The 27,409-nt window shown below is 36.8% G+C and overlaps 1 protein-coding gene and 2 pseudogenes across 1 annotated transcript; all 3 read right to left on the bottom strand.

Moving 5' to 3' along the window:
• Nucleotides 1-8,736: 8,736 nt before the first annotated feature.
• LOC129628809 (olfactory receptor 140-like) lies at nucleotides 8,737-9,638 on the bottom strand (annotated as a pseudogene).
• An 8,901-nt stretch (nucleotides 9,639-18,539) lies between these two features.
• Nucleotides 18,540-19,446, bottom strand: LOC129628682 (olfactory receptor 4C5-like; annotated as a pseudogene).
• A 3,866-nt stretch (nucleotides 19,447-23,312) lies between these two features.
• LOC129628022 (olfactory receptor 4A47-like) lies at nucleotides 23,313-24,230 on the bottom strand. Its single transcript, XM_055547429.1, has one exon. It carries the CDS (start codon nucleotides 24,228-24,230, stop codon nucleotides 23,313-23,315), a length of 918 nt encoding a protein of 305 aa, XP_055403404.1.
• Between the last annotated feature and the right edge of the window lie 3,179 nt (nucleotides 24,231-27,409).

Genomic DNA, 27,409 nt, shown 5'->3' with positions numbered 1-27,409 from the left:
CACTTGGTTCAGTGTCTGACTCATACTGGTGTTCCATACAATTAGCTGAATAAATAAGTTGAAAGACTTTCATTCCCCATGTTTTCCTTTTTCCTCCCCAGTAATTCGCCAAATAATATTTACTCTCTTTTTATTCTGTGTGCTATTTCACCATGCTTTTTCTGTTCTATTTATTTGGGATTTTTTTCTATCTAATCAATTTGTAAAAATCTCCTTTATAACTTGTTTTTAAGTCAAATGTTCTTATAGAACTTTCTCACTTCTGTTTTCATCATTTGTGATATCCAAAGATTACAAGTTCTGAGAGGATGAAAGACTTTTCTCTTGAGAGATGTTATTATTTAGTAAATTACAAAGGTTTTCTTTTTTTTTTTTTTGGCAAATTGCAAAGATTTTTTGAATTAAAGATCATTATTATAAAAAATTAACAAAATTTAATACTGACTGCTTCATATATACATTCATAATATTCATTGTGCAAAGGATTTTATTTAAATAATTTCCTTTAACATGTTTAAAACAAGTTATATGTTGTTGGAAGATAGGAAAATTGAGACAGAGAAGGTCAGCAATGTGCCTGCCCCAAGTGCGTAGAGTGAATGAGGAGCAGACCTAAAGATACAATTCAAGACTAACATCTCAAATCTTTAAAAAAAAAATAATAATTTATTTATTTGTGGTTGCTGTGGGTCTTTTGTTGCTGTGCTTGGGCTTTCTCTAGATTCAGAGAGTGGAGGCTACTCTGTAGCTGCGGGGCATGGGTTTCTCACTGTGGTGGCTTCTTCTGCTGCAGAACACGAGCTATAGGCTCAAAATCTTCAATGGTTACAGCACATGGACTCAGCAGCTGCAGTGTGCAGGCTCTAGCACCCTTGGTCTTCAGTAACTGCAGCACTCAGGCTCAATAGTTGTGTCTTGCAAGTCCCAGAGCTCTGGCTCAGTAGTTGCAGCACATGGACTCATTGTTCTGTGGCATGAGGAACACTCTCAGACCAGGGAAGCAACCCCTGTCCCCTGCATTGTCAGGCAGATTCTTGTCCGCTGTGCCACCAGGGAAGCCCTAATCCCAAGTCTTGATCTTGGTTTTGACCTCACATTACCTCTTACATAAAAACTTACCAAATAGTAAGCAGGAGGCTTCTTTAATATCCATCTGTCAACAAAGACTTTCAGAAGACTGTTTCTCATGGAGACCATAAATCACTTGGGAATTTGAAAAATGTCAGTTTCTTCCTCTGAGAATTTCCCATATCCTCTCTCAGGAAGGATTTAGAATTATACAGGTTTTTTTCCTTATTCTGATAAGTTAGTTAATAAGACATTACTAAACATGTGCATTTCTAATCTGCCCTAAATTTGCTATTAAAAGGAAATTTCGTGCATTGAACACTTATTATTGGCAATCATCTTTCATATTTAATCTAAAAATAACTACATGAAATGCAAATATTATTCTCATTTCATAAATAGAAAATTTGAGGCTAGTAAATTACTTTCACTTGTCTAGGATGGTGTACCAGTAAGCAATAGAATTAAAAGCCCATTACTGTTGTTTCATTTCTGAGTTATTAGCTGTCTAATTTAAGAGCTCTCAGAAATCAGCAATCTCTGGAAAATGTTGGACACATTTCAACGGAGCAGAAGAACTACTCTGTATGTCATATTATATTTTAGATGAACTTTCTGAGAATTCAAACACATGGAGGCCAAATTTTGGTCTACAAATAAGCAAAAAGATAATAAATTTTTGGCACCGAGAAATAATAGTTTATTGTTGCTGTTGTTGTTGTTGTTCAACCTTGAAGTCCCGTTGGACTGTTTGTGACCCATGGACACCAGGCGCCTGTCCTTCACTATCTCCCAGAGTTTGCTCAAACTCTTATCCTTAGAGAGAATCTAATTTATTCTTTATTGTGCACACAAAGAATTTGAGACTCAGGAAAGGAAAGCAACAGTTTTAAAACAGCACATTTTGATACTGGCAGTTTAAAGATAAAAAAAAAAAAAAAAAAAGAATTCAGGTTACCTAAATCCCAGTCTGTTTTATCTTTGTCTTATATGGCATAGCTGATATCCTCACTTGTTAGAGAGTAATGAAAACAATAGGAATTGTTTTGTTTGTCTAACTGATGTGTGTAACTACTTCAATGAGCTTCACTGCTTTCCAGTGAGATCTGCCTAGGGAAATGAAGATGTTAAGAGACTATAGGCAAATACATCCTTTGACTCAATCCCATAGGGTTTTATCATATAAATATGTCACTTTATTTGATGTGTTTTCTCTGTGGCTCAGCCTGTAAAGAATCAGCCTGGAATAGAGGAGATGCAGGTTGGATCACTGGGTCAGGAAGAATCTTGAAGAAGGGAATGGCTACCCACTCCAGTATTCTTGTCTGGAAAATTCCATGGACAGAGGAGCCTGGTGGGCTACAGTCCATGGGGTCACAAACAGTCAGACACGACTGAGTGACTAACACTTTCAAAGATTAACGATATGCTATTTTTTTAAGTTTCCATTTTCCACATTGATTTAGCATGGCTCTCCATCTGTTGCTAAACCAAAAAATTAATTACACAGGAATGGGATAAAACTTGTTCCCTACACTGTCAAATCTCTTTAGGAGCACAAGAATATGGTGTTTGTTTGTGCTAACTATTTAGGAATGGGAGATTTTTTTTCCCAAAAACATTCTATTCAGTCCTGTATTATAATGACTTTACTCAAGCATTGGAGACCCAATATGGAAATGTATGCCCTCTAGAACACTCATACGCTACTAGATATTTAGAATTGACCCAGTGTAAGAGCATCAGGTCAATGTTTTATCACTTTGGAAATGTTAAGAAACAGAAAATGAAATGGGGTTGGAAGACTAGAAAGGGGAACTCCCAAACCCTGCCACATAGCAAAGCCCAGCAGGAAGAAGAAAGACTCTGCTTTCCTGTAAAGGCCTAAGGCAATGAAAAATCATGGGCTCTTTATTTACTAGAGCTCCCCTTCCTTCTCAACTTCCCTAAACCTTCTGTAAAAGCATTGCTCTTCCTTTGTCCTGGGGGTGATTGTACATTTTCCTCCATGGTTGTAGGCCTCAAATTGCAATTTTCCAAAACCTGTCTTTTGGAGAAATGTCTGTCAGTCTATTTGCTTCCTGTCAACAACTGTCAGTAGGTTTTCTGACCAGTGGAGGACAGTGCCATTCTGCCACCCTGGAGTGAACTTTAGCTTAGAACTTACTTCAAGTGATCTCCAAAAAGATTTGAGTATTTTTATTTTCTCAGGGCATGATTAACTGGTAAATAGTATCAGATTCCACAGAGAAAGATTAGGTTGAAGGTCTATAGCACCTATTTGAGGTGATATTACAGAGGTCTTATTTTTAAAAATGCTTGATGTCTCCTTTCTTCAAAAATCTCTGGGTTAGGAGGTTACTTGATGAGGAGCCATGATTTTTCTGAATTGAATTCTGATCCTTCAGTACAGATCTCAACTCACCAAACCTAGTGTAAGGTGTCCGATAAAGATTATTTGATATATCTACACATATATTATGTATGTATAGCAAAAAGGTTACCACAGTAATTAATATTAGCTATCACATTCACTACCTCACATAATTATTGTTTGTGTGTATGAGTTGAGAACATTTAAGATCTACTGTTAGCAACTTTCAGCATATAAGCAATATTGTTTATCGTTGTCACCATGCTGTGCATTGGGTTTTCCTCATAGCTCAGTTAGTAAAGAATCCCCCTGCAATTCAGGAGACCCTAGTTTGATTCCTGGATTGAGAAGATCTGCTGGAGAAGGGATAGGCTACCCACTCCAGTATTCTTGGGCTGTCCTTGTGGCTTAGCTGGTAAAGAATCTTCATGCAATAATGGAGACCTGGGTTCAGTCCCTGGGTTGTGAAGATCCCCTGGAGAAGGGAAAGGCTACCCACTTCTGTATTCTGGTCTGGAGAATTCCATGGACTGTATAGTCCATGTGGTTGTAAAGAGTCAGATACAGCTGACTGACTTTCACATACACACTATGACCCCAAACAGCAGAATGCTACCTGAATGACTTAGTCATTTCCCAAAGGTCCCCCTTCACATACTACCACATTAGAAAGGATTTAAATTATGATTCTGGAGAGGGACTCAGACATTCATTTTTATAGCAACATCCAAAAGTGGAGGAACAAATTACTTAAGATTTGATAAACCAAATGTTTTCTATTGTTTGGTGAATAGTACTGTGTTTGAGAAGACTTTGACAAATACAAGAAATATAAGAAATTTGAATATAAGAACTCTCTATGTAAAAGGTATAAAAATCATGATATGAGGTTTCTCATTTAGTGTCATTTACTAGTGAAAAGCATACATTGCCCCATATCCTTAGCCCCACATGAATCAAGAACAATAAATTTCTTCAATCACATGCTTCTAACCACATTACTACTACTAATACTACCACTAAGTCACTTCAGTCGTGTCCGACTCTGTGTGACCCCATGAATCTTGAGTCTGTGATGCCATCCAGCCATCTCATCCTCTGTCATCCCCTTCTCCTCCTACCACAAATCCCTCCCAGCATCAGAGTCTTTTTCAATGAGTCAACTCCTCGCATGAGGTGGCCAAAGTATTAGAGTTTCAGCTTTAGCATCAGTCCTTCCAAAGAACACCCAGGACTGACCTCCTTTAGAATGGACTAGTTAGATCTCTTTGCAGTCCAAGGGACTCTCAAGAGTCTTCTCCAACACCACAGTTCAAAAGCATCAATTCTTCAGCGCTCAGCTTTCTTCACAGTCCAAATTTCACATCCATACCTGACCACTGGAAAAACCATAGCCTTGACTAGATGGACCTTTGTTGGCAAAGTAATGTCTCTGCTTTTGAATATACTATCTAGGTTGGTCATAACTTTCCTTCCAAGGAGTAAGCGGCTTTTAATTTCATGGCTGCAATCACCATCTGCGGTGATTTGGGAGCCCCCCAAAATGAAGTCTGACACTGTTTCCACTGTTTCCCCATCTATTTCCCATAAAGTGATGGGACGAGATGACATGATCTTCGTTTTCTGAATGTTGAGCTTTAAGACAACTTTTTCACTCTCCTCTTTCACCTTCATCAACAGGCTTTTTAGTTCCTCTTCACTTTCTGCCATAGGGTGGTGTCATGTGAGTATCTGAGGTTATTGATATTTCTCCCAGCAATCTTGATTCCAGCTCATGCTTTTTCCAGCCCAGCGTTTCTCATGATGTACTCTGCATATAAGTTAAATAAGCAGGGTGACAATATACAGCCTTGATGTACTTCGTTTCCTATTTGGAACCAGTCTGTTGTTCCATGTCCAGTTCTAACTGTTGCTTCCTGACCTGCATACAAATTTCTCAAGAGGCAAGTCAGGTGCTCTGGTATTCCTATCTCTTTCGGAATTTTCCACAGTTTATTGTGATCCACACAGTCAAAGGCTTTGGCAGTCAATAAAGCAGAAATAGATGTTTTTCATGAACTCTCTTGCTTTTTCAATGATCCAGCAGATGTTGGCAATTTGATCTCTAGTTCCTCTGCCTTTTCTAAAACCAGCTTGAACATCTGGAAGTTCACGGTTCATGTATTGCTGAAGCCTGGCTTGAAGAATTTTGAGCATTATTTCACTAGCGTGTGAGATGAGTGCAATTGTGCAGTAGTTTGAGCATTCTTTGGCATTGTCTTTCTTTGGGATTGGAATGAAAACTGACCTTTTCCTGTAGCCACTGCTGAGTTTTCCAAATTTGCTGGCATATTGAATGCAGCACTTTCACAGCATCATCGTCCAGGATTTGAAATAGCTCAACTGGAATTCCATCACCTCCACTAGCTTTGTTCGTAGTGCTAAAAAAAGAAAAAGAAAAAGAAAACTATGACCAACTAGACAGCATATTAAAAAACAGAGGCAGTACTTTGTCAACAAAGGGCCGTCTGGTCAAAGCTGTGATTTTTCCAGTGGTCATGTATGGAAGTGAGAGTTGGACTCTAAAGAAAGCTGAGTGCTGAAGAATGATGCTTCTGAACTGTGGACTGGAGAATATTCTTGAGAGTTCCTTGGACTGAAAGGAGATCCAACCAGTCCATCCTAAAGGAAATCAGTTCTGAATATTCATTGGAAGGACTGATGCTGAAGCTGAAATTCCAATACTTTTGCCACCTAATGTGCAGAACTGACTCATTGGAAAAGACCCTGATGCTGGGAAATATTGAAGGCGGGAGGAGAAGGGGATGACAGAGGATGAGATGGTTGGATGGCATCACTGACTCAATGGACATGAATTTGAGTAATCTCCGGGAGTTGGAGATGGACAGGCAAGTCTGGTGTGCTTCAGTCCATGGGGTCACAAAGAGTCAGACACGGCTGAGTGGCTGAACTGAACGGAATGTAAAGATATTCTTTACACGGACAGAGGAGTATTGCAGGTATCTCCCACTTTCTGAAATTTCACCTTTAGCCATTTCATTTTTATGAAGATGTATATCAGTGCTTAATTTAACTAATAGAAATATACCTGAAGGGGATTTTTTCTACCCCCAGAAAATCCATTATCATAATAATATTGGTAGATTTTTAAACTTTTTCAATTTTTCTGTGTTTTAAGTATAGTTAATTTACAATGTTGTGTTAGTTTCAAGTTAATAATAATGTGATTCAGTTATATATATATATATATTTATATATATATATATAAATCTATATGTATATGTGTGCTTGTGTATTTATGTGTGTGTGTGTGTATATATATATATATATATTTCTTCAGATTCTTTTCCATTATAGGTTACCATTGTTTCATAAATTTGGCTTCTGGACACTGTTGCCAGAATAAACTTTGGGACAAAATTTTGGGTAAAGTAGAAAGTAATAGCTTTATTGCTTTGACTGGTAAATGAGACCACAGTGCACTAGTGCCCTCAAGAATGTGGGTCCCCCTTGGAGATGGCAGTGAAGAGCCTTACATTGTTTGAGAAGCAGGGCTTGTATAACTCATGGACTTTTCTCTGATTGGTTGGTGGTGAGGTAAGTGGGAGTCACATCATCAATCATCTGGTTTTAAAGTCTGCATCTTCTGGGCAGCAAAAAAAAAAAAAAAAAAAAAAAAAATAAAGTCTGCATCTTCTGGGCAGCATACAGTTAGCTTCTTCCACCTGGTAGGGGTTTCAGTGTCTGCAAAGAACATAGCTCAGAATCTTATGTACAGACCTAGAACAAGAAATAAAAGTTCTTGACTTTGTTTAATGGTGCAACTATTATCATTTTGTTTTTCTTGACTATTTTCCTTTCCCTCTGCATTTTCTTACTTCTCTGATTCAATTTATTCTTTGGCAGAGATTTTCTACAGACAAAAGGACAGTGGTCAACATGGCCAGGAGTCTATTCTTGGAGGCCTCATAGGATGCTTCTTTGTTACACCACTACCATTTTGAAAGAAAGACCATAATAGTTGGTCTTTTGTAAAAGAGAAGTGGCATAAGTTGAACTTTCAAAATGAGGAAAAAAATTGCAATGCTAAAGTACATGCCTACATGTGAGATAAAGCTAGAACATATTGACATTATAGTCTTGAAAGACAAACTAAACCTTTAAGACTGCAGATAATTTTATCTGTAGTCTTACAGATACCACAGGCACTACGTCTCATTTGAAAGAAAATATGACTTATTTTTAAAGACATAGATTGAATGTTTATAGCTGAACTTTTGAAAAGAAGCTGTGTTCCAATACAATAGCTTCTCACACATTTTACAGTTGAAGAGTATTGCGAGTCAAGTAGATTAGTAAACCTCTCTTGGCTTCAATTTCCTTCTCTGTAAAGTGGGGATATTGATAATGGAACCACTAGTTTATTATATGTATATATAAACTGAGGTGAATGCACCTGGTAGTTAAAGTGTTCATTTAATGTAAATATTAATATATGTAGGAGGCCTACAGAGCAACAGCTTTGGAACCTAACTATGCTTTTATGTTGAGATTTGTAAAAGATGCTTAACCTTTTTTAAATGGTTCTTCAACTTTTAGTATAGAAAGACAAAATGTTCACTTTATATTCAAGAAACACTATGATCCATGAAGTTAAGAAAATAAGAGCATATTAAGAGTAATTTCAAAATCTCTGGTTTATTTTTCATTCCAAAGAAGAACTAGAGATAGATTATGAATTATATGTTTTTCCTTTTGTGGGTTTCTCTCTTTTTGCTTTTGGTAAATTCAAAGCATATTAAGAAAAAAATAATAAGCTGTGATTCCCACACTCAAATGTCCCTTCCCCATGTATCTATTGAAGAATTTCTATCCCCTATTTGCTTTAACACAGACTAAGCAAAAAGGGGGAAAAATTTTTTTTGAGATCAAGATTCTATAAAAAAAAAAAAAACAATTTCATCCAATTAACATATATGAAGAATTTACTAAAGCAGCAGTACGACTCTAGAGGAAAAATCTTATTCTACAGTCACCAAAGTAGGGGTATATGCTTGTTCTTTCCATTGTCTAGTCTGAATCTATGAACACGAACATTGAAGCCTTGGTAAAGTGCAGCAAAATTTATGAATGTGCCTAAAATATACCTTGTCATTAAATCATCAATAAGTATTAGATTCTAGATATTTATTTTCTGCCAGTGATCTGCAAATTCTTAGTATTCTTTCACAATTTACAACAGGTACAATCCTCCCTAGGTACACAAATGATCACTAAATTGGCTCTTGAATACTCTAAGTTATTATCTTCTTCAACAAAGTCCTCATGGCATTTTAACCTCTGCATTTCTCACTGTATAAATAATAGGATTTAGCATGGGAGTGAAGATTGCAAAGAACACAGCCACTCACTTGTCTTTAGGGTAAGTGGCTACAGGGAGCAACTGAATGAATATACAAGGGACAAAAAAGCACACCACTAGTGTAAAGTGGGGGCCACATGTAGAGAGGGCTTTGCACCTGCAGTCAGAGCCATGGGATTTCAGAGACCTTAATATGACTATGTAAGAGACCAATAACATGGAGAAAATAAGCACGCACATGCCCCCACTGTTAGTTGCCACCACCATTCCGGGTCGGTAGGTGTCGCTGCAGGCAAGTTCCATTAAGGAGAAGAAATCACACATGACCACAGAAGGTCAAGTCGACCATAAAGAGAATCTGCTCAGTGGCAAGATCCCCCTGATCCAGGCCACCACCATCAGGAGCTGGCAGAGCCCTTTTCGCATGATGACCGTGAAGTACAGAGGTTTGCAAATAGCCGCATAGTGGTCATAGGCCATGGCGATGAGAAGGATGATCTCTGATGCTCCCCGAAAGTGCTCCACAAAGAGCTGAGTCAGGCAGCCACCCCGGGAGATGGTTCTCCTCTGGTGAAACAGGTCAATGATCAATTTGGGCATGCTCACACAGGTGAAGAAGGCATCTAAAAAGGGCAAGTGAGTGAGAAAGAAGTACATGGGAGCAGAAAGCGTGGGGCTGAGGGAGATGGTGATGACAATGAGCAAGTTGCCCTGCACAGTGAATAGGAGAATGAACAGAAAGATAATGAAGAGTATTTTCTGTACGTGTGGATTCTGCGTGAGTCCCAGGAGAACAAATTCAGTCACATTATTGGGCAGTGTAAGGACGTCCATTTAGGAAATAACCATCTTTCCTGAGCCCCGAATTACCTACAACAGAAAAAAAGAAAATGAGTGATACTTTTAACCATGAAAGGATTGTGGTCTGAATTTCTGAAAATAAAAATAGTGCAGTCATTTTAACAGTGGAGCATGCCTTTAGCACTTTTGTTCTAGTACTTCTTTCAAGTCTTCCTACTTCTTACAAGATGGCTTTTTAGCTTCAGACACCTGTCCCCTGTCAACTGTAAAACATCTATCAGGCAAGACCTGATGTGCAGTTTACTGAGAACACACTGGGCTCTCTACATGAGACCTGGATTCTCATTCTGGTTGCAGAAATACTTTGTGAATTGCCATTTTCCATGGGTAAGAGTATGACTCTTCCCCAGAATGTAAGGGCTTGCCTGGTGACTCAACTGTAAAAAATCCACCTGAAATTCAGGAGACCAGGGTTCAATCCCAGGGCCAGGAAGATTGCCTGGAGAAAAAAATGGCATCCCCCTTCAGTAATTTTGCCTGGGAAATCCCATGGACAGAGGAGCCTGGCCAGCTACAGTTCATGGGCTCCCAGAAGAGTCAGACACAATTTGGCAACTAAACAACAACAATCAGACTATAAACCTAAGAGGAATTAGTGCTCTTTTTCTCTTGCTCTGTTTGTCATTTTTCTCTACTTGATGAGAAACATAAATAAACATTTGAAAGGCATTGCTTTCTAGTTTAATAACTTTTGACACCCTTTATGGGGTAAGTATGAAAATAATTCATTGCCTCTGGGAAATAATATATTATTGGATCATTTTACTTTCAAGAAAATGATGGCCTTTTTATTGATGTTTTTATTCTCTAAAATTCTGTTCCACATATAATTTAACATAATCATATTCAGTCATATTCAGGCTAGCTTCTCTAGACTTGGATTGAAAAAAAAATTGCATGAAGTTGTTCAGTACACAATAATTTTTTAAGCAAAGGAAATCCTTATTTTCAGAGTTCTAAAAATAAAATTTAATGTAGAGAACAGAACAAAATAGACTTCTAAGTAAAACAGATAATGTACTACACATATAAACATGTACACACAGACTCTACTTTCCAGGTGGCTCAGTGGTAAAGAATCTGCCTGCCAAAGCAGGAGATGTGGGTTCAATCCCTGGATCAGGAAGATCCCCTAGAGAAGGGAAAGGCAACCCACTCCATTATGCTTGCCTGGGAAATTCCATGGACAGAACTCCCCACAGTCCATGGAATCACAAAGAGTCAGACACACCTTAGTGACTAAACAACGGTAATACACAGACTAACAGAAACATATATAAAACCTTTTACCTGTGACAAGTACTTATTACAAGATCACTCATTCAATAAGGATCTATTGGAAGATCAGTGTGCATGTTAATACATATTGTTCACACAGTCATCAAGAGCGTCCCTGTTAAATACACTTAATGGTTGAAATTTCGTTACCAAAGAGCAGCAAGGCATCCTTCCATGATAAGCATGAGTCTCCCACTATTTCTGTTTCTGCTACATGCATTCTCATGCCTTCTTCTCCCGTCTTCCCGTAGTACCCAGCATTATCACTTCTGGTTACAGGACACTTCATTACTACAAGTGTAAGAGACCTGGGGGGACAACTTCTCAACAAAAAGAGATGAGGAAATATAAACATAATGAAATATATTCTACAAAAAATAAGTCATTCTTTTCCAAGATAAATGGGTATAGAGGTTTACTGTGTAATCACCTGAATTAAATTTTGTACATGTGTGGAAACAAGGTGCAGCAGTTCCACTACATTTCCTTATTCTGAGGTGGGATCCACCAGCAGATTAGAAAGTAGTGAAATGATGTAAAGCAAGATTTAGATGCAATTACTGAAAGCTTTTTGAAAATAACTAGGAAGAAGCAGAAATAACTTTTTCATATTTCTTTATCTCCACAATACTCTTTCTACTAATAAATCCTATGGAAAATATTTTTAGAGAAGAAATATAAATATTTACAAGTATGCTCAACACAGTTATTATGATCTGTGGAAAATTTAGAAATGATATGGATTGTTCAACACTGGAGAAATAGATCATTACAATATAGTGCATCTCTTTAATCAATGTGTAGTTTTAACAGGTGCTTTTAAAAATTGTGAAATATACTAACATTCTGTAAAGTCAAGAAAATTATAGATGCTCTTTTAAATTGTATAATTATTCCAACTAATTTAATTCTAACTAATTGCAATATGATTCTAACTAATTTAAAATCATATCAATACAAAGAGGCCCTGAGATATTTTACTTCTAAGTTGGTGGCATTGTACTTGAGTCTGTCATTCTCGATGTTTTGTATGATGAAAAAGGAATTTCAGTGTCAAGTGAGGATGAGGGATAGTTATATGATTTGTAGGTTATATTTAATTCTCAGAGTCCATGATTATACAATTTCCTGGAAAAAAAAAAAAAAAGGCTCACCTGTGAACGTGTCTGATATAGGTTCCAGCAACAGTTACTTCACCAAGAAAGAAGTAAAATTGTAAACTAGCAAAATACCAACTAGATCAGCTACAATAAGCATATTTTCTAATTTATAAATGGTATCTTTGGATAAGCTTTCAAAGCACTTCTATATATGCTGTTTGGGGGCAAATTCTGTAAAGTTTCTTAGCTGTGGCTAACAGGACCTCAGAGGTATTACATCATCATTAGCAGCTCTGCCAATGATTAAGTATTTCAAGTAAGTTAATACAACAGTGGAGGAAAAGTTCTATAGTACTCATTTTTAATTTTGAACTTTTCCTTGAGTCTACATAAGGTCAAATACTATAAGAGAAAAAAAAAAGAATATTTATGAAATTATGTTTCTGATAACAAATGAGCTTAATATGGAGATTGAATATTCAGTATTGTAAAGTAAAATATTTAGGCAGTCAACTATCTGAATTTTAAATGTTTACTATAATATTTTAAATTGATCTACCATCCATGCCAGTCATAATTTTTAAATATTGCCTTCAGATTTACTTTGAGTGATTGGTTCTAAGCCCTATTATAATATTGACACTTCATATCAGGTAAATTTTACAGTACTTTTCCAAAGTAGTTGTTTCTTGTGCCAATTCTGGATTTAGATCGACATGATAATGATGAAAATAATTTACTCTTCAATTGTATTCAGAGATGGTAAATGTATTTTTTTATTTAAATTTAATTGTACAACATCCATATGGAATAGAAAAATAGGCAATAATATTGACAATTATAACAAGGAAATAGAAGATGTGGGATAAGAAAGCCATTTGCCAAGGGGAAATAAGATGCCAATTCACTAGATCCTGGACCAGGATCCTTACTTTTAAATTAATATTTTACAAGTAAAGTGACATTACATGTCACCAACTGTAAAGCTCAGTATAATTATCTACTGAAAGAAATCAGTACTAACATTTGAAATAATTTTGTAAATAAATGTAATATAATTTGACTTAGGAATATTTCTGCATAGAAGCAGCCTCACTCAACACATTCAAATATGCTTTCATTAATAAAAAAATAAATTGGACATAACTGTCAACTGGATTCAGAGAATCTGGTCATTATGAGCAACATGTGTCACACAGGAAAATAATTTAGGAAAACTGAAAACTTGTGACTAAACCTAGTTTGACTACACACACACATATTATTGTGTTGTGATATTTGTGATGGCATATGCCAAAGGCAATCTAAATGAAGATTTGAAAAAAATAAATAAAGAACTAAAAGGGATATGGATTTTTTCTGAAGTGTCGTCATGCAAATGTCTTCAACTTGTCTTTCAACTCTGGAATTAAAGCAATAGTCATATGATAATTAGCATGTACTGACAAAGTCATTATTCTCAACCTCATAAAGATTGATGTGCATTCAAAATGTCCCATTGAGTGGTCATTCAACCTCTTCTTAAATATCTACAGTGTGGTTAAAGAGACAACTTTAGAACCTGTATACCTGTCTAGTCCAGCACCCCAGGGCCTAGTCAAGCATGAAAAAGAAAAAAAGAGTAGAGTTAGCTCTAAAACTGTGAAGCCTGTCCATTAAAATAGTTTTTCAAAGAAGACTTCCTGGAGTTATACCAGGAAAGTCATTTCTAGAATACAAATTCAAGAACAGAGTGGTTAAAAATCCTGGAGAGACAGAAATACAGATTCTTAAACTTGAAGGATAAACCATAAGGAAAGCAGAAGGAATAACACATACATTTTATCATCGTTGATAAGAAACTAGGTAAGGTATGTTAAGATGTTTGATATTTTCAGAGACTAATTTTACAAAACCAGGTACCTAAATTATTCTTTTGGGCAGCTTCACTCATTTAAATACACAGAAAAACATGTTCTAAAAATAAAACTTTCAAGAGCACAAATCACATTCAGTTCAGTTCAGTCATTCAGTTGTGTCCGACTCTTTCTGACCCCATGAACTGCAGCACGCCAGGCTTCCCTGTCCATCACCAACTCCCAGAGTTTATTCAAACTCATGTCCATTGAGTCAGTGATGTCATCCAACCATCTCATCCTCTGTCGTCCCCTTCTCATCCTGACCTCTATCTTTCCCAGAATCAGGGTATTTTCCAATGAGTCAGCTCTTCTCATCAGGTGGCCAAAGTATTGGAGTTTCAGCTTTAACATCAGTCCTTCCAATGAATATTCAGTACGAATTTCCTTTAGGATGGACTAAGTGGATCTCCTTGCAGTCCAAGAGACTCTCAAGAGTCTTCTCCAACACCACAGTTCAAAAGCATCAATTCTTTGGTGCTCAGCTTTCTTTATAGCCCAACTTTCATATCCATACATGACCACTGGAAAAACCATAGCCTTGACTAGATGGACCTTTGTTGGCAAAGTAATGTCTCTGCTTTTCAATATGCTGTCTAGTTTGGTCATAACTTTCCTTCCAAGGAGTAAGCTCCTTTTAATTTTATAGCTGCAATCACCATCTGCAGTGATTTTGGAGCCCAGAAAAATAAAGTCAGCCACTGTTTCCCCATCTATTTGCCATGAAGTGATGGGACTGGATGCCATGACTTAGTTTTCTGAATGTTGAGCTTTAAGCCAACTTTTTCACTCTCCTCTTTCACTTTCATTAAGAGGCTCTTTAGTTCTTCTTCACTTTCTGCCAAAAGGGTGCTGTCATCTGCATATCTGAGGTTATCGATATTTCTCCTGGCAATCTTGATTCCAGCTTGTGCTTCCTCCAGCTCAGCATTACTCATGATGTACTCTGCATATAAGTTAAATAAGCAGGGTGACAATATACAGTCTTGACGTACTCCTTTTCCTATTTGGAACCAGTCTGCTGTTCCATGTCCAGTTCTAACTGTTGCTTCCTGACCTGCATACAGGTTTCTCAAGAGGCAGGTCAGGTGGTCTGGTATTCCCATCTCTTTCGGAATTTTCCACAGTTTATTGTGATCCACACAGTCAAAGGCTTTGGCATAGTCAATAAAGCAGAAATAGATGTTTTTTCTGGAACTCTCTTGCTTTTTCAATGATCCAGCAGATGTTGGCAATCACATTAGTCTACTCCAACAGACTTTCATCCTGCAAGGACATCTCCTAAGTTGTTTACCAGGAATAGAAAATTTTCTGGAGTTGGACTGTGGTCTCAAAACTCTTCCAGATATACTTCTTATTGAAGTAGAAACAAATATAACAATTTTTGTGCCAATAATCATATTATCATGGGTAGAATCACAGAATGCTGAAACACACAATGTATCTCAGAAAACTATTTGCAGAAAGAGGAAAAACTTTTTAAAGAAGATGATGGTGTGTGTGTGTGTGTGTGTGTGTGTGTGTGTGTGTGTGTGTATGTGTTAATCACTCAGTCATGCCTGACTCTTTGAGACTTCATGGAGTGTAGCTCACCAGGCTCCTCTGTCCGTGGAAATCTGAAGGCAAGAATACTGTAGTGGGTAGCCATTACCTTCTCCAGGAGATTTTCCCATCCCGGAGATTGAACCCAGGTATCCTGCATTGCAGGTGGATTCTTTCCCATATAAACTCCCAGGGAAGCCCTGGTAAAATAAAATTCCTGTATTCTAATCTTGAAGTAGTGTGTCTATTCTCCATTACATCTTCAGAACCATAATATGCATGCTATATAATTTTGCATTATGAAGTCTAAAGATTTCTTCAATAGAGCATATGCTACTCATGTCAGTTCAGTTCATTTCAGTTGCTCAGTCATGTCTGACTCTTTGAGACCCCATGGACTTCAGCACGCCAGGCCTCCCAGTCCATCGCCAACTCCCAGAGCTTATTCAAACTCACGTCCATTTAGTTGGTGATGCAATCAAAGCATCTCAACCTTTGTTGTCCCCTTCTTTTCTAGCCTTCAACCTTTCCCAGCATCATGGTCTTTCCAAATGCATCAGTTCTTCTCGTCAAGTGGCCAAAGGATTGGAGTTTCAGCTTCAACATCAGTCCTTTCAATGAATATTCAGGACTGATTTCCCTTAGGATGGACTGGTTGGATCTCCTTGCAGTCCAATGGACTCTCAAGAGTCTTCTACAAACACCACCAAGTCAAAAGCATCAATTTTTCAGTACTCAGCTTTCTTTATAGTCCAACTCTCACATCCATACATGACTATAGGAAAAACCATAGCCTGACTGGATAGACCTTTGTTGGCAAAGTAATGTCTCTGCTTTTCAATATGCTGTCTAGGTTAATCAGCTTTTCTTCCAAGGAGCAAGTGTCTTTTAATTTCATGGCTGCAGGCACCATCTGCAGTGATTTTGGAGCCAAAAAAAGTAAAGTCTGTCAATGTTTCCACTGTTTCCCCATCTATTTGCCATGAAGTGATGGGACCAGATGCCATGATCTTAGTTTTCTGAATGTTGAGCTTTAAGCCAACTTTTTCACTCTCCTCCTTCAATTTCATGAATATGGTCTTTAGTTATTCACTGTCTGCCATAACAGTTGTGTCATCTACATATCTGAGCTTATTGATATTTCTCCTGGAAGTCTTGATTCCAGGTTGTGGTTCATCCATCCCAGTGTTTCTCATGATGTTCTCTGTATATAAGTTAAATAAGCAGGGTGACTATATACAGCCTTGATGTACTCCTTCCCTTATTTGGAACTGGTCTGTTTTTCCATGTCCAGTTCTAAGTATTGCTTCCTGACCTGCATATAGATTTCTCAAGAGGAATGTCAGGTAGTCTGGTATTCCCATCTCTTTCAGAATTTTCCGGAGTTTGTTGTGGTCCACACAGTCAAAGGCTTTGGCATAGTCAATAAAGCAGATGTTTTTCTGGAACTCCCTTGCTTTTTTGATGATCCAGCAGATGTTGGCAATTTGATCTCTGGTTCCTCTGCCTTTTCTAATTCCAGCTTGAACATCTAGAAGATCTTTTTTTTTTTTGTATAGTTCTTCTGTGTATTCTTGCCACCTGTTCTTAATATCTTCTGCTTCTTTTAGGTCCATACCATTTCTGTCCTTTATTGTGACCATCTCTGCTATTCATGTAGTGGGAGGCTGAATCTTTCTATCAAAAGAAGATACTATAAACACATCAATGACATATACACAGACTTGTATTTTAGTAGCCAACCTCATTTTGGAAAAGAGATAAAATTCATTAAGAATAAGTTTTGTTTACCTGAGTAATACTTTTTTGGGCAATTGAAAAGTAAAGATCCCCGTGTTCTTTTTATATATCTCTTATAAGTAATCTCATAAGGCAGTTTTCAAATAAGACTTCCAATTCAAGGAAATAAGTATTAAAACAACTTTCTAATAAGTGAAGTGTTTTCTATATATATTTTACTATGTGTTTTTGAAAAACACTTTCATTTGCTGGCTACAAATAATTGTTAACAAAACAGTGTAACTTTCTATGGCATATAAGCAAAGAGATTTTCAGTAAACCAAACACCAGCCTTGAAGGGATTCTGTATAATGAAAACATTAGAGGATATGGAATAAGAGTATTCAGGCTCAAAGTTGACACATATTTTATGATCTAGCTATTTTCTGAGCCTCTACTGTTGTCTATAAAGTAAGATCACTAATTTTTTTTAATTTTATTTTATTTTTAAACTTTACATAATTGTATTAGTTTTGCCAAATATCAAAATGAATCCACCACAGGTATACATGTGTTTCCCATCCTGAACCCTCCTCCCTCCTCCCTCCCCATTCCATCCCTCTGGGTCGTCCTAGTGCACCAGCCCCAAGCATCCAGTATTGTGCACCGAACCTGGACTAGCAATTTTATAATTTTTTTTTTCATTTGGAAATACTTTTTTAAATATAATACAATTCATTTTCATAATCACTGACAATTTTACCCAACAGGGCAAGAAATAAAATATAATTTAAATATTAGAATATCAAGTGTATGTCAAGAGAGTGTTGACAAGTATCTTCCTTCTATTTTATATTTCACATCATCATATATACCAGTAAGCCATACAGCTTTCTGAGTACCAACTACTTAAATCACAGGCACCTTATACAACTCTATAATGAGAAAGGAAAAATAGCATATCTATTACTATAAAAGAAGAGAGAGTCTGATGAAATACTGTTTTTGATGATGTCTTTTGAAGTGTTTGAAAGACTATCACATTTAAATTTAGGAGAATGCAGATCTAAATACTACCTTTGCCTATGTTGCAGTAGTCCTGTTAGTGTCAGATGAGGGATTTGGGAAAGTCTTCATAGTAATAAAAGATGAAAATATAAAGATCATGAAAATATAAAAATTACCTTTGCCTTCTCCAGGGGATCTTCCCAACCCAGGAACTGAACCCATGTCTCCCTCATTGCAGCAGGATTCTTTACCAACTGAGCTATCAATATCAGTAAAATATAAAAAAAATGAACATATAAAGATCATGATAGAAATAAAATCTTCATATTGGCTCACCTCTTATCTGAAGTTGTGTTCCTGTTTAATAATATTTTAATGACATTTTTGCCCTCTATATTCCTTGCTGTATAGATGACAGTATTACTGCTATAATTTTACCCATGGGAAGAGTAGTTACTGGTTGCAGATACATAAATATAGAAGTAACAGAAAACAAGACAACAATTCTTATGTGGAAGCCACAGGTAGACAGGGCTTTGTCCTCCCCATGAGTCCTTGACATGCACAGGAAAATCACACAGAACATCAATGACATTACAAAAGCATTGACAAGGAGTGCCAACATCAGCAGCAACCAAGAAACCATCAAGGAAAGTGTCAGTGCAGACATATTATACTGGGGGAAAATGTCACACATGAAATGGCCCACGATGTTGGGGCCACAGAATGGGACCCAGAAAATGACTAGGTTTTGCACAATCAATTGTTGAAAACCCATTGCCCAACATACCTCCACCAGGAGGAAGCATATATGATGGTTCATGATGGTGACATAATGCAGAGAGACTTAAGACATACACACTGCAGGTGGCCACCTATTATTCATAGACTAGAACCACAAAAGGACAATCTCTGAAGCTCCCAAGAAATGTTCAATGAAGAGCTGTGCAGTGAAGCCCCTGAAGGAGATAGCTTTTGAATCAGAAAGCAAATCAACTATCATTTTCAGTATTATGAAAGAGGGATAGCAGGCATCTATCAAGGACAGGAAGGTCAGGAAGAAATTCAACACAGAGTTCAAAGTCTAGCTGCAGATTATAGTTACCACAATAAGCAGGTTGCACACAACAGTGACAATGTAGGTGAAAAATAACATAAAAGTAGAATTCTCTGTATCTGAGGATTCTGGGTAAGTCGCATTAGAATGACTTCAGTCTCACTCATCTTGTTTTATTGCATTTCAGTGCTGTTGATGAATTCAGAAGTGGATAACTGATCTATAAAGACAAAACTTTTAATAGCAAAGAGATGAGAAATTTATATTTTGGGTTTTCAGGTAAGTCCAATACATTTTAATAATAAATAGTACTTTTTTCCTTGGTGTGTAAGCACGCTGCCTTTTCTATTTTATAGGAAGAGTAAACTTTCAAAGCCATTTAATTCAGCTTACTACAATGATGCTTAGGTTCTTCTTCCACACCTTCTGACAAGTGGTCCCTGGTTCTTTGTTGGAGGATACCCAGGCCTATGTACTCACCATGTAATAAACCTGAGAGCTTCTCAAGCAAGAAAAAAATGTTAAAAACACGTCCTTAAAACTTAAAATGAATTGTACAACTGGATGTGATCTGCATACTGTTTATACACAGTCTAATTTACTCCTTTCTTCCTTGTAAAAGTACTTAAATAAGTCTGAGATTATAGGCCTGTATTTGCCATCACCTCATCAATTATCACTTAAGTCAGAGTCGGACTCACACTGTTGTTCAATAAAATTAGCTAAATAAATTAAGTTGGAAGACTCTCCCTGTGTTTTCCTTTTTTGAGCCAACTCCAAAAATAGTGCTTACTCTCTTTCTTAAAAAGACAAAACAAACAAACAAATAAAAACAATTAAATAAACTGTTGGAAAAATGGATAGATATATTCCTTTCTTCCACTAGAACTTCTCACTTTCTCTACCCTGAGCAGCTCTTTTCCTTGGTCTGCTTCAACCATCTCCCTTACCTCCTAGCCAAGATGTAGCACTAGCTGAGTATTAGTAGGCAGGTGAGAAGAAAATAAGAAATGTCATGGGGTTTACTGTCCTTGTTCCTGTTATGGGTTGTCAGTGGCTGGGTGCCTTTAGCTGAGGCTGCTCCTTTTGGATGGACCGTCTGGGTTCCTGAGATCTCTCTCTCTCTCTCTCCTAGATCTCACAGACTTTATTGTTTTAATGGTTTCCTACTGTAGCTGGGTCCTCAATGGTACTATATTATCCCTCATTAGTTTCCCCCAATTCTATCCATAAATTAATAGGTTATCATGTTAAACTATTTTAATTTCCCATTTTAAATATCTTTTTTTTCTTGTCAGTTTTCCAATGGACGTAGGAAGTTTGTTTGCAAATGGTGACTGTAGTCATGAAATTAAAAGATGCTTGCTCCTTGGAAGAAAATCTTTCACAAACTGAGGCAGCATATTAAAAAGCTGTGACATTACTTTGCCAACAAAGGTCTGTATAGTTAAAACTACGGTTTTTCCATTAGTCATGCATGGACATGAGAGTTGGACCATAAATAAGGCTGAGCACCAAAGAATTGATGCTTTTGAACAGTGGTGTTGGATAAAACTCTTGAGGATCACTTGGACTGCAAACAGATCAAACCAGTCAATCCTAAAGGAAATTGATCCTTAATATTCATTGGAAGGACTGATGCTGAAGCTGAAGCTCCAATACTTTGGCCATCTGATGTGAAGAGCTGACTCATTTGAAAAGACCCTGATGCTGGGAAAGATTGAAGGCAGGAGGAGAAGGGGACAATAGAGGAGCAGATGGTTGGATGGCATCACCAACTTGACGGATGTGAATTTGAGCAGGCTCTAGGAGATGGTCAAGAACAGGGAAAGCTGGAATTCTGCAGTTCTTGGGGGTCTCAAAGAGTTGGACACAGCTGAGTGACTGAACAACAACAAGCTGGAATTTCATCACCTCCACTAGATTTGTTGGCAAGAATCGGGATCCTGAAATCAGTTCCTGAATTTATCTAAAGGTCTGTTCCACCAGTTCCCCTGGAGCACTGGGTGCCTCACTGAATTCCCCTTAATCCCCCTTAGGGTGTGTTGAAGGTCAGCAGCTATAGCAGCATAGGATTCAATGTCCACAGAGGCAGGCAGATGGCAAATGCTCTTTTTGTTGTTCAGTCGCTGGCAAGTACACTTGGTGAATTCAGTTGCAGTGCCAATTTATAGTTGACAGTGCTGTATAATCCCTTATTGGTTTCCCTCAACATCATCTGTATCTTGATAAACTATCATTTTAAACCCTTTTGATATCTGTATGGCAAAACCAATACAATATTGTAAAGTTAAAAAATTAAAATAAATAAATAAATTAAAAAATATGCTATGTCTTTTGTGTTTTCCAATGGAAGAAGGAAGTTTGTGTTTTGTTTCTTTGCAAAAATAAATAAAATATGTGAGAAAATATATCCCCTTTAACAAATTTATTTTATTTTTAAAGCATCTGTACATCTTTTGATAAATAACTGCTAAATAAACTTAACTTTGGTCAGGAAAACTTATTCTGAAACACTGATGCATAACATAAAGATTATTGGGTGTCTTCATGGAAATCTATGTGTTACCTCTAGTGCTGTCATGGAGTTATATGATTCTATGGAATTCATACCTTGTACTGCCTTTACCTAATTTATAAATCACTAAGTTATAGAAGAATGATAAACATTCAAATAATTCTATTCATAAAACTGCAAATTTGGGGGTGATATTTGTTTGATTTTTCTTACCACTCAAGTTAAAAACAGTTTTGCATTTATTTTAAATTCATGACACTTCCCTAAATGAACAATGTAAGAGAGGATTTTCCTTTTGACTGATTGTATGACTCTAGGCAAACCTGATAAACTTAAAAAGATAATATGATATCCCATTTGGGGAAAAGGTAAGACTTGGTTATTTTTCTGCACATGCATCTTGTTCAATCAATTTTTTTTAAAAAATTAACATCCTAAAGATGATTAATATTACACACTGAAATATTCTTCATCAATCACCTTGTACTAAGAAATAGAAACAAAATAATACGTATAAAGTATCTTTCAGATTCAAAAGTAAGTCATATAAATCAAATATTAATATGTGCTGTCTTTGTGTGAAGAGGACTAAACTGAGATGTATATAATACTTCTTACTCTATTTTTTTTTCTGAAATCTGTAATACACCTCATTAATTCTGAAAAAGATCACATTATGTAAGAGAAAATTATGAGGAAAAAACTTACACTAAATAAATAAATCGCAGTATTAACTATGACTTAACTCATCGTGTCAGTCACATTATGTAAGAGAAAAGTATGAAGAAAAAACTTACACTAAATAAATAAATCGCAGTATTAACTATGACTTAACTCATCGTGTCAGGGGAGTGTATAATTTCATTAGTTCTGCCTCACCGCGGCAAAGATTGGAAACTGCGGACCAGTGTTACAGCTTGGTTACAGCTCAGAGTTTTATTCAGCAACTAAAGGAGAGTACACCCTGGAGGTATGAGGGCAGGCGATCCCAAAGGAAAGGACTCGATCTGTCTTGGCTTCCTCTTTTTATATGTTTTGTCTTCTGCCCCCTGAGCTTGCCCTATGCAAATTGCGCTAGCCAAGAAGGGAGTGGGTTTGCTTCAGCTGAAGTTTTCACTCCAGTCGTGCAGATTTTCTTTTGATCCATTTTTGTGGGCTTCTCCCTTTCTTTGTCTTTTAGCCACTGCCATTTTGGACTCCTTTTTCTTATTCTAACTACCTAACAACCATATAGAACATAAATCTATAGTTTTAATAAAGTCATTTTACACCCAAAGCTATACATATTTTCCAAGGAAATTGTGTAAATCTTAAAAACCTATTTCAAGCAAAATATAAACTTTGAAATAGGAAGTCATTAAAATGTTAAAATTACATTTTGATCATGGGAAATATTCAGATAATAAATCTTTTCATCATCACTAAGTTAATTATCCTGGGGAGATATTTACTGCAGTTAAATAACCACAAAAGGCTTTCCTGGGAAGAGCAATTCTTCACTAAAAATTGGTCATCCATTTCCCTGTTGCCTCATGTTCTTTTTCTGATCCATAGCTTTCCCATGGCATGTTGCATCTCACTGTTTCTCAGAGTATAGATTAGACGGTTCAACATAGGGGTGATAATGGTGTAAAACACAGCCAAGTACTTATCAATGGGTAAGATGGAAGGAGGTCTCACACACAGAAATATACAGGGCACAAAGAAGAGGAGCACCACAGTGATGTGGGAGCCACAGATGGACAAGGCTTTGCGCCTCCCTTCCTGACTAATATTCTTCAGGGAATGCAGAATGGCCCCATAGGACATGAGTAAGAGCATGAAGAGGACCACACAGATTATGCCATCATTGGCAGCCGCTATGATGGCAATAATGTGGGTGTCCGTGCAGGCCAGTTTTAACAAGGGGTACATGTCACATATGAAGTGGTCAATAACATTGGGGCCACAGAAGGGAAGGTAGTAAACAAAGAGAATATTAACTATAGCATGTAACAGTCCACCAACCCAAGCCAACAGCAACAGCAGGACACACACTCGCTTATTCATGATTGTCACATAATGCAAGGGTTTGCAGATGGCCACATAGTGGTCATAGGCCATGATGACCAGGAGTAAAATCTCAGCACCACCAAATAAGTGCTCTGTAAAGAGCTGAATCATGCAAGATTGGAATGATATGGTTTTCTTCTCATAAAGTAAATCTATAAATGTGTTTGGGTTAACTGTAGTAGCATAAACAGCATCCATAAATGATAAGTAGCCAAGAAAGAAGTACATAGGGACATCCAGGGTTGGACTGAACACCACAGTCAGGACAATGAGTAGGTTGCCCACCATGGTCACAATGTAGATGAGCAAGAACAAGACAAGTAATATTTTCTGACCCTGGTTTCTCTGAGTGAGCCCCAAGAGGACAAACTCAGTCACATTGTTCCTTGTTTCCATAGTGTTCTGTGTGTTTTATTTCAGAGCTTAGGACATACTTATCTATAAAAATAATTGTTACTTATGACTTCCTGAAGTCTTGTGATAATTTGTTTATTCATTCAAAAATATGTCTTGTGATTTATTATTTTCTGGTACTTTCAGATATTATTATAATACAATGTTGTGAGAGTTCTCTGGTGGTCCATTGGTTAGGACTTGGTGCTTTCACTACAGTGGCCTGGGGTTCAATCCCTGGTTGGAGAACTAAGATCCTACAAGTCACATGGGGCAGCCAAAAAAGAAAAGAAAATATAAGGCTGATTAAAACATATTGCCTGATCACAACAATCTTATAGACCAAGGCAAGTGATAAAAGACCGTATATGAGAAAATGACATGGTACTAAATACATGAGGTAGCACAACTAGCTTACTAACTGGAAGCTAATTAAATTGTACATAAAGCTAGTACCTTACACAAAAATCAACATTTATTAAAGGCTTAAAAGAAAGTAAAGCAAGATTTACTTCATATTTAATTTCCAGTTAATGAAGGAGGTGAGTTTTTACATTCTAGGGTTGGATAGTTCTTCTTATCCAATCATTTAAATGCCACATAGATATATTTGATGATTTGAAAAATGTTTATAAAGATTTGGGAAACAATACCACAAGGCCAATTGACAAAATTAATTTGAAAAAAAAAAAAACAAAAAAAAAACAACCAACTTGACTCCAGAGGATATACACCAAGCAAATATCTAAGATAAGCAAAGATCTCTAAGACATTAACTAGTAAATGATTCAAATTTAAAATAAATACAAATATAAACAATCTATTAAAGGAAGACTATCCCTAAATGGCCAATAAACATGATAGGATGCTGAAGCTCACATATGAACAGAAAAGTAGGACTCAAAGTAATAGCTTGCTTACTACAGCATTCTTTGGGTTCTTGAAAGCCATTCAGTGAAGGTCTAAAAGTGTTACTTTACCTTTTAATATTTTAGCACATTAACAGGCTATGTTTAGAGAGCATATAATTTGAAAGTATCATCAGATTTACAAATATCTGCCCATGAAAATTCCCCAAATCCTTGTACTTGAAATTAATTTATAAGAATATCTTTGAGAAGGTAAAGTTCTTGGATCATTAAATAAGAAAATATCCAAAAAGGGTGGAATAGAATAGAAAGAATCTTCAATATTTTAGTAATCACAAAGAATTCCTAACACAGCTATTTATGAAAATCACAAAGAAGAGCTCTTAAAAGATGAATTCTTACCCCATTAACATACTCTTGCAAAATAGAAGGTCTAAAACAGAATTTTCTGTCTAAATATACTTCCTGATTACCTGCATAAGGAGAGCCTTTAAGTGCATGTTCTGGTCTTTGATGTCATCTCCCTTGGCCCTCATGCGCTGAATGCCATCTCTGGGAACACAAAGAGTAAGATACATACAACATCACTGTATCTTGAACTGGTTCCTTGTGACTAACTCTTTCCATAATTATAGGAAGTTAATTCATCTCAGTCTTTCAGAAACATTGCATTTCATTTTGTTGGGGTTTTCAAAATTAACTAATATTAATGCCCTGTTATGTAAAGGACTCTGAATATTGGTATTGAACAGAAACACAAATTTTTCATTGTTGCAAGATTTGTTCTGATGACAAATGTTAAATCAACATTTTGATTTACCATTTGATTCCCTCTCAGGGAGAGAGAAAACTAAAAATTTTCTACAAACTATTTACAATAAAAATTTTGTCATTGGTGTTTATACCAAGGAAAATGAAATAGTGAAATGATCTTTGCAATGTTTTGATTCTTAGTGTCTTACTGACCTGTCTTCATAGAGAATTATTAAATTTAGATTTATCAAAAGATAGAGAATAATTTCATATACATACTTTTATTATGATTTAAGACCATCATTACAATTCAAAAAGAATCCTGTCATGTGATTTCTGCTGCAGACAAATACAGTCTGAGGTTAAGGTAAAAATCTGCCAAAACTTTGTCTACATTTAATGGCAGCACATATTATTGAGTCATTCAGTTGGTACATCTCCAAGGGAGATTCTTATCTAATTAAATTCTCTGGAACCCTAATCATTGTTTTGAAGTAGACTGTCTCCAGAGATGCCACCAGGATTATCATCATGCAAAACAGAATTTACAGAACCTTATTTTCTGGGGAAAGTCATAGAAAACAACTTGTGGTCATATCACCAAAAGGGAAAAGTCCATTTTGCACACAAATAGAGTATGTAAATCCTTCTTGTTTAAATCATGACCTTCAAAATAGACATATCTGTTTAAGTTTTGTTTTTGAAGATGATATCTGAACTGATTTCCGGGAATAATGAACGCTAATTTTAGAAAAGGCCTTTTAAGGTCTAGTTCAAGCGCAGATAAAGTGGTCCCATTTGGTGTTGTTTTTCAGTCACTAAGTTATGTCTGACTCTTTGTGACCCCATGAACTGCAGCACACCAGGCTTCCCTGTCCTTCACTATCTCCCAGAATTTGCTTAAACTCATGTCCCTTGAGTTGGTGATGCCATCCAACCATCTCATTCAGTTGCCCCCTTCTCCTCTCATCTTCAATTTTTTCCAGCATCAGGGGCTTTCCCAGTGAGTTGACTCTTTGCCTCAGGTGGCCAAAGAACTGGAGCTTCTGCTTTCAGTATCAGTTCTTCCAGTTAATATTCAGGGTTGATTTCCATTAGGATTGACTGGCTTGATTTCCTTGTTGTCTAAGGGACTCTCAAGGGTCTTCTCGAGCACCACAGTTCAAAAGCATCAATTCTTCAGTGCTCAACCTTCTGTATGCCTCAATTCTCACATCTATACATGACTACTGGAAGAACTATAGTCCTGACTATACGGAATTTTGTCAGCAAAGTGGTGCCTCTGTTTTTTAATACTCTGTCTAGGTTTGTCATAATTTTTCCTCCAAGGAATGGCTGCAGTCACCATTCACAGTGATTTTGGAGCCCAGGCAAATAAAATCTGTCACTGTTTCCATTGTTTTCCTGCTGGGAGCCAGTGTGAGGAACCCCGCCTGTGGCAAAGGTCATGAGGAAGGAGGCTCGGCATACGCAAAGGCAGGATTGAGCCCCAGGAGTCGCCCTGGAAATTCTCAAGCATCTACCCCCAAAACCAGAGTCTGCCTACTTTCTGCTTTGTGC

Source organism: Bubalus kerabau, chromosome 15 (assembly GCF_029407905.1).
Source record: "Bubalus kerabau isolate K-KA32 ecotype Philippines breed swamp buffalo chromosome 15, PCC_UOA_SB_1v2, whole genome shotgun sequence".
In the NCBI taxonomy this organism is placed as follows: Eukaryota; Metazoa; Chordata; class Mammalia; order Artiodactyla; family Bovidae; genus Bubalus; species Bubalus kerabau.
The sequence above is the reverse complement of the archived record's forward strand: the minus strand, read 5'-3'. Positions and strand labels throughout refer to the sequence as shown.

Bases quoted from the DNA above. Each gene is read 5' to 3' on its own strand.
- LOC129628022 (XM_055547429.1), bottom strand. From the start codon at position 24,230: ATGGAAACAAGGAACAATGTGACTGAGTTTGTCCTCTTGGGGCTCACT.